The sequence below is a fragment of the Bipolaris zeicola genome (assembly GCF_000523435.1).
Source record: "Bipolaris zeicola 26-R-13 unplaced genomic scaffold scaffold_153, whole genome shotgun sequence".
In the NCBI taxonomy this organism is placed as follows: domain Eukaryota; kingdom Fungi; phylum Ascomycota; class Dothideomycetes; order Pleosporales; family Pleosporaceae; genus Bipolaris; species Bipolaris zeicola.
This window is the reverse complement of record NW_006912202.1, coordinates 50,112-63,604: the sequence shown is the minus strand read 5'-3', so window position 1 is coordinate 63,604 and position 13,493 is coordinate 50,112. Positions and strand designations below refer to the sequence as shown.

Below are 13,493 nucleotides of genomic sequence, written 5' to 3'. Positions count from 1 at the left end.
GAAAACTCGAAGTTGGTGTTGTGTAGTCTATCCTATACCTCTAGGGAAAAAACGTCAAATAGTCGAAGTAATCAGAGAGGAAAGACAGATATCTATCCTCGAGTGAAAATAGAAAATGAATTTCTAGTAGAAGAGCCGTATAACGTAACTAGCAAACATAAGCTTGGAATATCAGGTGTTGAGCTTTTGGTTGCCATTTCAGTGATGGAAATATTAGTCCTCTGATCCAACATGTAGTAACAGCAATTTAGTTCCTACAGCTTTAGCTGCATATTACAATCGGTCCTAGAGGGTTTTCGTGCAAGAAGACGCGCTATTTAATTATCTCTAAGAACCTCTGCACTAATTAGCCTTATCCGTAATAGGATATTAGGAATCTCTGTTTTCAGATAGCGCCTAGTCACCTAACAAACACTAGAAAACTAGGTAAAAAATAAGCTGAAAAACGAGCTTGTAGACTAGCTTAGGAAAGAGCTAGAATATAAGCTAGAGTAGATAGAAAAAGTAATAGAAATTTACTTTCCGTACGAGCAGCTAGAGGCAAAGAGTCCGTACTAAAGGCACGCCTTACATTATGTACTAAGTATATGATGTTAAGGATTAATGATTAAAAAGATCTAAGGAATGGGTTTTTCGGCCGTAAAGTATTTGTTCCTCCAATTGCAGCTTGGATTGGGTCCGTTTTGACGCAATTCTAGAAAATTATTAGTGGGGAGGTTGACGATAAGGAGCGCACACTACATGACTGCAATACGGCAGCGCTCGCCCTACCTACCAAAACAACCATACCTTCGGTCTCCGAAGAAGAACAAGAAAGAAAAATGGCAATGAATTGTGAAACGGTGTGTGCTATTTTATGCGCAGCACAAGGCTAGACCTTAAGCTTCGCTTGTCATTCGTGCTCAAGCCTCCCTAAGCAATTGCAATTGCGACAGCAGTAGTATTTGCAGCTAACCTGTTGCGACATCAGAGACACCGCAATAACGACACGTAAAGTAAGCCCAGAAGCGCTTCCAAAGTTAGATACACAATCATTTTTGCTACACGGTTCAGTATACACGCATGCGACACATTACTGCAGCGGAACACAGGCCCAGGCAACAGTTGCTAATGTCAACTAATAATCGACCCTATTTCACCGAGCAGAGAAGGTTTGCCTGGCGACCATCACAATCAACATCTGGATCTTCCGCTATAGCACCTGATGCGATTGATCGGAAAAATTCAAGGTGGGCAACCAACGGAGACTACAAAGTCCATGCGTCGAGTTCTAGTCAGTAGAAATAGCACGTGTCGAGTGTCGGGATTTTGCATCCACCAAATGAGTAGTAATGGCCCCAATAGCACCGTGACCTAATCTGTACCTTCACTTGAGAAAAAAAATTGAATATACGAGGATACGGATACAACAAAAAAACTTGATGTGTTAGAAAGTTCGCCTTAACTATTGATGCAGCATGATCTAAGCTTGAAGAACGCGAAGTGGCTGTCTAAGCGACATCAAACATGGAGCGTCCAATTTAGAACGATTGTATCAAGAAGGAATCAAGATACAATCAATGTTACAACATGTAGCGATACCTTCACAACAGCTAAAATCAAAGCACAGGCTTGCAACGGCGCGAATCATGCTAGCAACCCTGACTAGACTTAACCACGGCGAGGTTCCGGAAATCCTCCTAGCACATCTATCATTACTTTCTACATACCGCCTAAACTGTTATATCCTCATGTATAAAAGCAAAGACTCCATCCGCTCTTTCCTATCCAGCACCCAGAATCATAACTTGAACAAGCACACCAATCCGCTTCTACACCTTTCATATTCTTAATACTTCGCACAAAAGTTCAAAATGGTCCGCATCATCTCCCTCGCCGCCAACTTCCTAGCCCTCCTCGTCTCAACCGAGGCCTGCCAAGGTTACTTCCAGTGCAAGTACACCGATGGATCCCACTGCTGTGTAAGTTTTGACCTTCCAAACAACTTCCTTTCATTCACTAGAGGTACTGATACTCATTCTCGAATAGGTTATCTTCAGTAGCAAGGGACGAGATGCTTGCCCCTCGTACTGCAATGGAGCTACAGCTGGTTGGGACCCGGAGTGCATTAGCACGCTTACTGGTAACAAGCGAAAGTTGTATGTTATACCAGCCTTTCTTTTCCCTGGCTTTTGTAAAATGGTGTACTGATACGTGGGTTTAGGTGCGACAACTAGATTTCTTTCCGGACGAGCGGTAATGAGTAGCTGGGTGGAATAGACGTTGATGGATTGCGTTTGAAAAAGATTGAAGGGGGTTTGGATGAATCAAGAATAATAACAAGCATGAGTTTTAACACACTTAACCGTGCTTAATCCTGCATATGGGTGCAATACATTAAAAATCACAATTGTGAGCCATGAATACCGATCAGAATAGAGATTCTAGAGCGTCGTATATTTCTGTACTCTACCTACAGCTCTGGCCACCACTGACCGAAACCCCCAAAGAAGCATTCCCAACCGCCCTTTGAGGGTAGGGACACAGCAAGTTCGTCTTGTTGAACGTATTGACAGCATCCAAAGAATCAGGAGCGACACCCTGCTCAACCCAGTTCACAAGCGCGTCCATAACACCCAGAGGCTGCCCACCAGCTCCTCCCGTGCAGTGGCTCAATCCTGGAGCTTCGAATAGTCGGAAGAAGTCGTGGACGTCAGGCGAGATTTCTTTCACGGCGTCATAGTAGTGTCTTGTGTTGCGGAATGGAATACCGTTGTCCGCCTATTTCTTACTTTAGTACCAGTGCATCCAAGATTCTTTTTGCTTGAAAAAACAAACTATTAACGAACTCACCATTCCGTGATACGTAATCATTTTCCCGCCAGCACGGTGAAAATCCCGCAGATCCGGATCGCCAGTCCCGATTATCGAGTCGAACTCTCGAATTCCCTGGAGAAAGACTTGTTCGTAGTCTTTTCTCGACATGGTACGCGCATTGAACTTGGCGTCCTTCTTTACAAACAACCTGATCCAGTCGGTCCACGTGGTTCGGGGTACAGCGGTGCAAGTTCCATTTGCCGAGCAAGTCGTCTGCGCAGGACATTCCTCGGCGGTGAGATTGGTCTCGAAGCCGTACGAATACCAAAGTTGCGAGCCGTCGCTTGCGCGGGTGCCGCTCCATGCTGCTTCGGCGACCTTGGCTGCGGTTTCTGAAATGCTGACTGTGGACCCAGTAGCACCCGGGCAGTCAATCGTCTTTCCGACCATGGAGTAAGGGTTAAACTGGCAAGCGTCTGGGTTGGAGATGAGTCCGTCCAGGGCGCCATCATGGCCGTCGCAGGCTTTGATAGCAGCGGTAGTGAGTGCATCGAGTTCACATGGACGAGGATATTTGCCCATCTCACTCATGACCTGTTGTGGGTAGTATGCTGAGATGAAGAGCTGTGAGTAGTATATCGCAGGTGCAGCAGCCGCAATTCCATCATACAAGTCGGGATATCTTTGCGCAGCCATGATGCCTTGCCGCCCTCCCTGCGAACACCCGCTAAAGTACGAGTACTTTGGGGCCGTGCCGTAAAAATCCTTGACGATACTTTTCGCGGCCAGCGTGGCATCGCTGATGGAAACAGATGCAAAGTTTTGGAGCGCATAGAGATTGACGTTTCCAGGACTCAATAATGCCCAGTCATCAGCGATGTTTGATATTGGAACACCAGCATCCGTAGCCACTGTCGCGTATCCTCCCGCAAGGCCTGCATACATGCGTTCGTCAATGACTGGGTGCAGACCTGCTACCCAGCCTCCGCCACCGATACCTTGAAGGCGGTGATTCCAGATCGGTTTTATAGGTAGGAGAATTTTAGTTGTGACCTTGTCGTTGGTGCCTGGATGTGTATGAGTGATGGTGACATTGCAGAACTGCAAGTTTTGCGCATCGACATCGCCAGAGTTTGGATTGTTGGAGTACGGCACGAAGGTGGAGTGATTCTCAACTAGTGAAGCCGCAATGCTCTGGAACTCAGCGCCATAGACACTGGGCAATGTGAAGGCGCTCGACTCGCATTTGCTGGCGATGGAGTCCATGGCGTGGAAGTTGATTTGTTGCGTGTACTGGTATCCGAGCGGAGGATGTGCTGCCATGGCTTTTATGTGGAAAATACGTTCTTTGTTCCTGTGGGGACCTCATCTTCACAGTCACTCGTCACTCTAAGTACGTGCGTTCACGGTCTCAGTGAATGGTGAATATGCTTTTTTACAATCAAATCTAGATGAGTTGACATATACTTTTCATCTACTGTCTGGGTCAGATTGGCCAAAGGGATATAACACGGTGGTAAGGAGATGCAGCATGCCGTATGTGAATCAAGTGCTTACAAAATTGGAGCGCCCTTCTTGAATGTGATTCTGATGTGGTAGTTGCCCAGGATGTTTCATTTGTTCTCTGTACATAAGACACTATATTTTAATGAAGTGGCGCATACTCCAAACATGTCGCTTGTACGCCTTACCGTCGTCCAATCCTGACTTCCGGGTTGGTGTACTGCTTTTCCATGACTTTCATAGTGGTATAGGTAATTCCTAAGCCTATAATGAGATTGTAGAGAGGTTGGGATTAAGTTTAAGATGTCTGGTGCGGTTGCGTGGCTGATGGCTAGTGGGTAGCCGTTACACGGGCCCGTTGCATAGTACTAGTAATGGTAAGCAGGGACTTCGGGTGGTAATACTAATAGTACTATGTATGTAGGCTAGTCTACTACGTGCCGGGAGCATCTATGCGAGAGCCGGCAATTGTCAGAACATGTACAAAAGTACACAACGGCGACGCCGGAGATAGCTACTCTATAAACGAGAAGTGTCCCTCGCAAATGGTTGGATCGCTTCGTCTGTGGGATCTTTGTAGGAGGCGAGACTGCAGGGGGTCAAAACAAAGCCCGTAGCACGTACTAACCTGTAAGGGGCAACTTGCTCAAACTGCCTCACACATGCATGCGCCTGGTTTCGCCCCGAAATACGCCTTTTCCAACGGTTTGTACTCCTGATGGGTAAATCCACATGTACATCACCGCGTAGCATTAGCCCGTTACTAATGTGGATGAGATTGCTCGTCGTCGCCAGCGCCACATCTCGCCGCCTGGTTGATGGGATTGACTCTGCATCCTTCGATTCCTGCAGCTAGGCTGAAGCTGGAGAGACGGCGAGATGAGGTCGAATCTTACTGAATAAAAACATTCACTGCGACCAACGTGTCGTCTAGTTCTTCCATCATTCCATTCTATACACATATATGGGCCTCAGTAACATTGCTCGATTATGATATTCACACAGCTTGCCAAGGCTCTTTGCCTCTGGTCTCTCCTTCTAGTACCTTTTACTGTCGGCCAGAATACCTCAGACCATGAGTCCAACAAGAACAGAACCCTGAGTATCGGTATTGTACGTCACTCACCGCCTGCCCCTCCTGTTCAAGGATCAAAACCACTGCGACTGACTTTTTTCCTAGATCATCTTCGATGGCTTCGAGCCCATTGAGGTCTGGGGACCACTTGAATACCTAACAACTGTAAGTAATCCGCCCGTGTGCAAGCTGCATCATCACTGACCGCCCACACAGTTGTCAGCCTTCTACAAGATGACCCTGTCCATCATTTCATACCAAAAGGGTCCCGTCAAAGGCACCGTCAGTGCGCGACTCCAGCCACACCTCGGGGGCGATTTCAGCAGCACACTAGGCGCAGAAACAGCAGTTACCCATACGTTTGCCGACGCACCAGCTCTCGATGTCATTCTGGTTCCCGGTGGCACGGGCGTCATAAACGCGACCTTGAGTAACAGGACCGAGATCGAGGAATTTCTCGTTCGACGTGCCGACCAGGCTGAATATATTCTCGGGCTCTCGTTTGGAGTCACGCATCTGGCGCGGTCGGGCCTCCTCAATAGCAAACGCGCAACGACCAATAAGAGCGGGTATCAGTGGATCGTGGGCTATGGCCCAGAGGTCAACTGGGTGCCACAGGCTCGGTGGGTTGTTGATGGCAAGTTCTGGACTGCTTCAGGCATGATGGCCAGCTTGGACATGACCTATGCGTGGTTGTCCCATGTTTATGGAGCTGAAGGGCCTGTTAATCAGCAAACGAATGGTATCGAATATGCTCCACATCTTGATTCTTCGTGGGATCCTTACGCCATTATTTTCAATGTCAGTCCAGGCCATGTTCTCTCGTGGAAATTATTATCTTGTGCTGATTGCTGATATCTCGCAGGTTCCTGGTGCGAATGCCAGCCGGCCCTCCCAAGATTATGTCGGACCCATTGGGACATGAGTAAACAGAATGCTTCAAGTTCACACTCACGTTAGTACTTGAGGCATGGGGGGGGGTAGCTGGAATAACGTCAGTTTGCCGAGGTCATATGGACACTTCTCGCTCAGAAGAGCAAAACCGCAATTCTTCTATCTTCTGCATCTCAATTCCTAAGTTTCTATTCCATCACAATTTCAACAAGAAGAATCACATGGAACAACTTTCAATCATCTCCAAAGATCCAATCACCCACTACAATACCCTTTGCCCAACAAATCCCCTCAAAATTCAATGATACAAACTACTCATCCCACCTAACCCCCCTAATCCTCACATTCCCGGGCAACCCAAGACACTTATCCTGACTCTTCGACCCCCACCCCACACCGGTAAAATCATCGCTTTCATAAAACGTAATCTGGCACTTATTGTTGCTCTGGTACATGAGACTCGTTCCGACATCGTAGTTGTAGCAGCGCCCGGCGGACCAGTTGTGCTGGAGGTTGCCTCTGCAGTTTTTGACAATCCAGGCGGATGATGTGCTAGCGAGCAGGAAGAGGAGGGTGGTAGGTTTCATGGTGGATAAGGAAGTGGGGGGTTGGCGGTGTTGGATGGGTGAAGAATGGTTTTTTTGGAAAGAAAAAGATATATGAGTAAGTAGAGCTTGATTGTGTCTGATGTTTTTTTTTCGTTCTGCGACACGCTGCGTATTGCTCCTTTTATAAGCGTATTTGTTTGTCCTGCCAAGTATGCTAACTGACATTTTTTGACCCCAGTATTGAGGGAATGTAAATTTGTACGACAGAGGTTTAAAGTTTGAATGTTGATGTTCCAAAAAGGCGTGTTGTCCTTCTACCTTTTGGGTTACTGTTTATGATCCGGTCAGGCTGCCGATGGGGATATGTGCATCGATGTCCTTGGCAAACGAGTCTGCGGACGACAAGGAGGTATGCTTTCGGGTTTGAATATCCAGCTTGAATTCTAGAAATCAAACCCGAGTTCCTTGAAATCGACCGATTAAGCATTTATTTGATGTTACCCATCCAGAAGAGAACTGGGCGTTGTATCCTAAAACATGCACACCCGTCTCACAACAGCCCGGAGTCCCTCATCTTGGCGGAGGGTTATTTTATAGAGTCAATGATTCACGGCGTTGCCCCTTGGCTTAGGAGAGAAAGTGACACAGTAGTTGTGCCGATCTTCCGTCTTAACCCGAACAACACATACTCAGTCTCGTCCCTCATCGATACACTCGCATTAGCTCCAGTCAACCTCGCCTCTCTTTACCGCATGTACTTTAAGATCTAACAAAAAAATTGAATAATAGTTTTCAGGCAAGTTTTCCGGTTAAGAGCTTTTATGGCTCTCTTTGGGGGGGTCGGGGATTGATATTCAAAGCCCAAATGCATACTATATCAACCGCTCCTTATTCCTTCATAACGCCGAGAACATGCTCCACAAAATAAACACCAGGCGTATCTCCATACCCCTCAGTCAGAGGCTTTGATTCAGCCTTGCACAAACAGGCAAGTTCAGAATCGAGTTTTGTAAACCACCAGTAGTACCACTTCCATCCTTTCTCTTTCCATACTTTGCCCCATACTACGCAGCAGCCTTACTCCTAACCTCCAACTTCCTCGGCTTCTTCTTCTCCTTCACTGCCCCATCCCCCCCTCCCTCCTTCCTCTGCCTCTCAATCTCCTCCGCAGCCCGTCTCAACGCCTCAGGATCCGGTATACCATCTTCTTCCCCATGAATCCGCTCTTTCATCTCTTCTTCTATTTTCTTTTCGTCCTCTTCACCCTCCCCCTCCGTTTTCTTATCTTTGCCATCACCATCCTTTCCTTCCCCCTTCTTGCCCCCAAGTTTGATCCACGGCCCATGTACGCCACCAACTCCAGCTCCAACAAGCGTCCCTACCGCCGTCGTAGGAATTGTCGCAACAGTTCCCACAAGCGTCCCTACAACCGTGCCTAGTCCGGCTCCAACAGCCATGCCAATGCCCCCACCGCCCATACTCCCCTGGAACGCACCCGAACTCAGCATCCGCGCCTTCTTGCTGTTTCCATGGGCCTCAATCTCCTTCTCGTACGCATCGCGCAGGTACTTTTCGCGCTTGGCGGGATCTTTGATGGTTTCAGCTGCGGCGCGGAGAGAAGATGCGGTTTTGGCGGATGCGAGGGCGGATTCGGCGCTCGCGGCTGCTTGTTTTAATTTGTCTTCGGGACTGTCTGATTTGGCGGCGATGTTCTTGAGCTCGTCTTCGGGGACAGAAGGAGTCTGCTGGTTCAGCTTCTTGGGTGGCATCGTCACGGGGGCGGCACACTATGTGGAAGAGGTTTCAGTCTCTTGTATTGTGTGAGAAATTTTTTATAGATATTATAGAAATGCCATCGTGGGAATCGCATGCGGACTGGAAAGAGGTATGCCATCATCTAAAGTGCGATGTCGACTCTGACGTCATTCGTCACGTCTCCGCGGTTCAAAACTTGGAATACGCGTACTACTACGACAGCAAAACAAATACAATATTATCACATGGACTGAATCACGATTCCATTTGGCTAGATGTTTTGATACTGCTGTATTAAATTTGTGGACCGAGGATTAAATAAGATCATACTATGGTCTCATTAATGTATATACTAACTACTCACTTGTTGCTTATTCCCAAGTCAACGTCCAGCTACCATGCCAAGCTCCAGCACTTGTCAACTCATTGAGGCCCGTCAGCTTCAAAACGCTACTGGTCTTGTTGTAATCAACGTTGCTAGCATCGACCACCTCACCATTCAGCTTGACGTGTTGGACCTCAGGGGCTCCCAACACTGTCACGTTGGCAAGCGCGTTGGTGTCCTTGAATTCGCCTTGAACATCAACCTCCAACTTTCCGCTCGTAGCAGCAAACGTAACATCGAGGCACGACTCTGGCTCGATAGATTCACCGTCGTCAACGTATAGGTGACCAGATGCGGCGCCTTCGCCAGAGAGTGCGACAATGAGACCCCAGGGGTTCTGGCGGGACTCGGTTGTCGTGTATCCAGGCTCCTGAATAGGCAGGACCGAACCTCCGCGAATATATACAGGGATATGGCCCAAAGGTGCAGAGATGGTCGTGTTTACGCCAGCCTCAGCCTGGACACGCTCGCCAGAATACCAGTCAAACCAGGTCTCGCCGTCAACGATACCAGGAAATACTCCCTTAACAGTATCGACTTGAGGCTCGAGTACAGGTGTGACTAGGATGTTTGGTCCAAGCAAGAACTGTGTATCCACACCAGCGAGTTGGGGCTCGTTGGGGAATTCCCAAGCCAGCGCCCGCATCACAGTTGACCCAGTCTTGTGGGCGTCATTGAATAGCGTGTACATGTACGGCAACAGAGAGTAACGGATGTGCATTGCGGTCCTTGAAGCAGAAGCCACAGCCTCCCATCGGTAGGGCTCTTGGGGGATGGCTGAGAGTACGTTGTGGTTGCGGTAGAAGGGGAAAAAGGCCGAAAGCTGCATCCATCGAGAGCAAAGCTCCATGTCGGTGTTTCCGTTGAATCCACAGGTGTCGACACCAAACATCGGAATACCGAATAGTGAAAAGGACAATGCTTGTGGAATCGAGAAGAACATGTAGGCCCATTTAGACGCGTTATCGCCGCCCCAATGACCAGCCCACTTGCCGCTGCCAGCAAATGTGGAACGTCCAATGATAAAGGGACGCTTTCCAGGGAACACCGAAAGGAGACCTTGGTAAGTAGCATTGATAATCTGGTGACCGAAGAGGTTGTGGACATCGTATTCTTCTACGCCATTCGCGTGGGTTGCATTGGGGCTGACAGCATGAACAGCAAGATCAGCGCCGTCTTGTACGTGGTTGATGACATAAGGAGGATAGTTGATGTTTCGCTCCCCAGCGGTAGGGGTCGAGCGGAAGTAGCTTGTCGAAGTAGAAGTCACTTCGTCGGTCACTGTCGCCGTCGCACTTGCCTTTCTGGACTCTTGGGCGGAAGCTGCTGCAGAAGCGGACGCCGCCTCGGTACCATTTGTGATGTTGAAGCTCTCCGGGTAATCGTAGATGACGTTGTTGACCTCACCGGGAAGCGAGAAGGGCGGATGAGCCGGGTTCAGGGTGACGTTGCCAGTACCGCAAGATCCGACGCAGAAAGAAGAGACTTCGGTCATGTCAACCCAGAAACCGCTGTATGGCACCTCTTTGTACCACTCAACCATCTCCTTTACCCACCACGATACACCGTTGGGCGACAACCAATCAGGGAAAACAGTATACCCAGGCCAAACAGCACCGATATATTGGCTGCCGTCTGGGTTGGACAAGAATACGCCAGATTCGTTGCCACGCGTATATGTGTCATATGCATCGCTTGCGTTTTGTGGGTTGGGAATGTAGATAGCTGCATCAACGATGGGTACGAAATGCTGGTTGTTTCCATGCAGCCATCCAAAGAATTCAGCCACGTCAGAGGGAGGGAAAGTCACGGGATCCAGCGTAAAGTCACGGTACTGGTCCATGTAGTCAATGTCGAGCCAGATGGTTTCTGCAAAACGATTAGCAAGTTTGCAACAACACTTGTCAAACATTCGTTAGGAGCGGACTCACCCATTGGGATGTTGAAAGCTCTCATAGTCTCAACAATTTCTCGAGTCTCGGTCCAGTTGCGGTAACCCCAACGGCATTGATGAAAGCCAAAGGTCCAGTATTGCTGCATTGCTGGCAGGCCAATAGCCGCCTTTTGATACGCTTTAGTAACGTCCGGCTGCGAAGGCCCATCGAAGAAGTACAGATCAATAGCACCTCCCAAGGTCCTCCAAGTTAGGTGATCGGGCTTCATCACTACGTCCATACCATGGGTGTTCCGGTAATAAACGCCGTGAGAACGCGACTCGTAGGGCGAACCATTGGTTTTGGCATCTTTCTTCTGAGCGATCTCGGACTGCGTCAAGGGCTTGGTGCTACGGCTCTCACCCTTCTCAAAGTACCGGGTCTCGAGGTAAAAAGGATGGCTGCCGTACAGGTTGCGGTCGATAGGATCACCTACGTCAGCAGCATAGATGGTCGCAGTGAAGTTATTGTTGAGACGAAGACCGTGAATTCGTTCGCCCAGGCCGTAGAGGTTGTAGTCCTCTGGCAGGTTGTTTACAAACTCAACAAACTGATTCTCGTAAATGAGTTTGGTGTCTTGGGTTGTGAATATGACGTCTCCGGTCGAGCGACGCTCAATATTGAACCAAAAAGATGGCTCATTCCCCCCTGCATACCTGTCAGCTCATTTTCTTAGCCGTAATCAATACAATATTAATAAAATATACATTAAAAAGTTGATGAAATAAATTCCAAGCAACTTACAATTAAACTTGAGATCAGCCTGCTCGGATGATTCCTCGACCTGAGGACGCGGAATGAGATCTTCGGGAACAATCCAGTGCGATTGGTTGCTTGCACCAATGTGCTTTGGTACAATGTTGACTGACAGCCTTCCCTTGGCCTGGTACTCGACCTTCAAGTCTAGTTCCTGGATATCGGTGCCGTAAACATTGCATGGCTTTCCAGCCAAGGTCAATGTGGCGGTCAGGCCGCGATCACTCTGCTGAAGGTCTGATGCTGTGTAACCAGGACAAACATCTTGCGCATCGACAGCTTGAGCATCGTAGATGTTGGGGATCTGTTGAACGCCCTTGTCGGCAGATGGAGGAATGGTAAAGACGGGGTTGAAGGAGGTGGGCGTGCCAGCGAGCGTAGTGCTCCATCCACCATTCGAAGAAGTGGTGGGTGCTTGGCCAGCTGTGAGTGCGAGAAGAGAGGACAGCACAGTAGAAGCCTGGACGAAACTCGTGTGCGTCATGATGGCGGTGCTGAACCGGTCAAGAGCTGCCTGGAGATTCCCAGTGCCCCATGGCGGCCATGTCGTCTCTTTATAGTCATCGCTGTGTGGTTGTTGAAGGATTTGCTGAGCCATCCGAGCTACTATGTATCAATTGAGCATAGAGCAATTCCCTACAATGAGGTAGTCTGGAGTGACGATGAGCAACATGGAAATGCAAGCCGGACGCAAGCGCATGGGGCTTGCATAAGCGAGGCGCGTGCGGGGAAAACATGGAGTGCCGCCCCGACATTGAACGAATAGGATTCCACCGGGGCGTGTTTTATTCGCGGAGACAGTACAAGTGCGGAGATGGGAAATACCTTTTCAAGTGTAACATGACGCAGCCTCTATGATTTTCAGAAGCTTCCGGGTAAGAAGCTTGGAGCGGGTGGCTGGGTGTGAAAAAGCATCCTCGCAGGCTCATTGGTGAATACGCGCAGCACCTGCTCGATGTGGCATACATAGGAGAAAGCCCAGGACGCCACTAAAATAATTGAATACATAATGTATATGTTGAGATACAAGGACATGGATGATAGAGTGCTATACATCTGTGTTCCTTTGAACGTGGTATCTAAAGACCTAGAATGCTTGCCGACAGGTTGCTAGTAACTCTTGTCCCGATGCCGAGGACTCACGTGACGTGCTCAAGTAGAATTCCCATCCGAACGGCATTCTGCAATCCGCACAGCATGGCGTCTTCTGGAATACGAGTAGGTAGAATTTCCGGAAGAATTATGGGTTCAGCCATCGTTCCCGTTGCATCGCACCACCATGGCAGCCCACCATTCTGTAGTCGGATTCCCCAATGCAGTGTACTTGTGGGGTATCGTATCGCTTCCCCACATCGGGCCCCCCTAGTGTCCCAAGTGCAAAGCTTAGAGAGCTTGTCATACAGCACGTCGTTGACAGTCCTTCACCAAGCAGAGTCTATGTGTTGCACTGAAAATAATTTCTTTATTCGTTTTGGGTATTATTATTACATAAGTGTGCGTGGGCACGGGAGTATTGAATGCTCTACAACAGGGGGGTATGCTTTGCGTATGTATGATCCCTGGTCTGAACGCGCCTGGGGCACAAGGTATGCTTTTCAGCGTCCTTGCGACCCGCTTCCTTCCCGCGCCGCAACACTCTCCCGTGCCCTCGTTGGTCCAAAGTCGGACACAAGCGCGTGCGGTATTGCGCATGCGTTAGACGCGCTCGGGAGAGAACCTTTTCCGCTCTCAAGGTAGCTGGGCAATGTCGCGGCGGTAGGGTAATGCCTGAGGTTTATCAACCAACAAGGCCGGCCGAGGTCTTCTTACGGACCACGAAGAATAGAGAGACAGAACTAGCGCGTGTT

At 48.9% G+C, this 13,493-nt stretch overlaps 6 protein-coding genes across 6 annotated transcripts; 2 read left to right on the top strand and 4 right to left on the bottom strand.

The window, feature by feature from the left end:
- Positions 1–1,921: 1,921 nt before the first annotated feature.
- Positions 1,922–4,062, bottom strand: COCCADRAFT_103203 (uncharacterized protein; the record flags this gene model as incomplete). Its single annotated transcript, XM_007716806.1, has 3 exons — positions 1,922–1,954; positions 2,503–2,760; positions 2,833–4,062. The coding sequence occupies 3 exons, from the start codon at positions 4,060–4,062 to the stop codon at positions 1,922–1,924; spliced, it is 1,521 nt and encodes a 506-aa protein (XP_007714996.1).
- Positions 4,063–5,289: 1,227 nt separating this feature from the next.
- Positions 5,290–6,229, top strand: COCCADRAFT_103207 (uncharacterized protein; the record flags this gene model as incomplete). The annotated part of the gene is made up of 3 exons (XM_007716805.1): positions 5,290–5,412; positions 5,480–5,554; positions 5,591–6,229. The coding sequence occupies 3 exons, from the start codon at positions 5,290–5,292 to the stop codon at positions 6,227–6,229; spliced, it is 837 nt and encodes a 278-aa protein (XP_007714995.1).
- Positions 6,230–6,579: 350 nt separating this feature from the next.
- COCCADRAFT_103171 (uncharacterized protein) lies at positions 6,580–7,041 on the bottom strand (the record flags this gene model as incomplete). Its single annotated transcript, XM_007716804.1, has 1 exon — positions 6,580–7,041. One exon carries the CDS (start codon positions 7,039–7,041, stop codon positions 6,580–6,582), a length of 462 nt encoding a protein of 153 aa, XP_007714994.1.
- Positions 7,042–7,880: 839 nt separating this feature from the next.
- On the bottom strand, positions 7,881–8,585 carry COCCADRAFT_39103 (uncharacterized protein; the record flags this gene model as incomplete). The annotated part of the gene is made up of 1 exon (XM_007716803.1): positions 7,881–8,585. The coding sequence occupies one exon, from the start codon at positions 8,583–8,585 to the stop codon at positions 7,881–7,883; it is 705 nt and encodes a 234-aa protein (XP_007714993.1).
- A 357-nt stretch (positions 8,586–8,942) lies between these two features.
- COCCADRAFT_28447 (glycoside hydrolase family 31 protein) lies at positions 8,943–12,130 on the bottom strand (the record flags this gene model as incomplete). The annotated part of the gene is made up of 3 exons (XM_007716790.1): positions 8,943–10,825; positions 10,888–11,538; positions 11,635–12,130. The coding sequence occupies 3 exons, from the start codon at positions 12,128–12,130 to the stop codon at positions 8,943–8,945; spliced, it is 3,030 nt and encodes a 1,009-aa protein (XP_007714980.1).
- A 953-nt stretch (positions 12,131–13,083) lies between these two features.
- COCCADRAFT_103212 (uncharacterized protein) lies at positions 13,084–13,383 on the top strand (the record flags this gene model as incomplete). Its single annotated transcript, XM_007716802.1, has 1 exon — positions 13,084–13,383. One exon carries the CDS (start codon positions 13,084–13,086, stop codon positions 13,381–13,383), a length of 300 nt encoding a protein of 99 aa, XP_007714992.1.
- Positions 13,384–13,493: the final 110 nt, after the last annotated feature.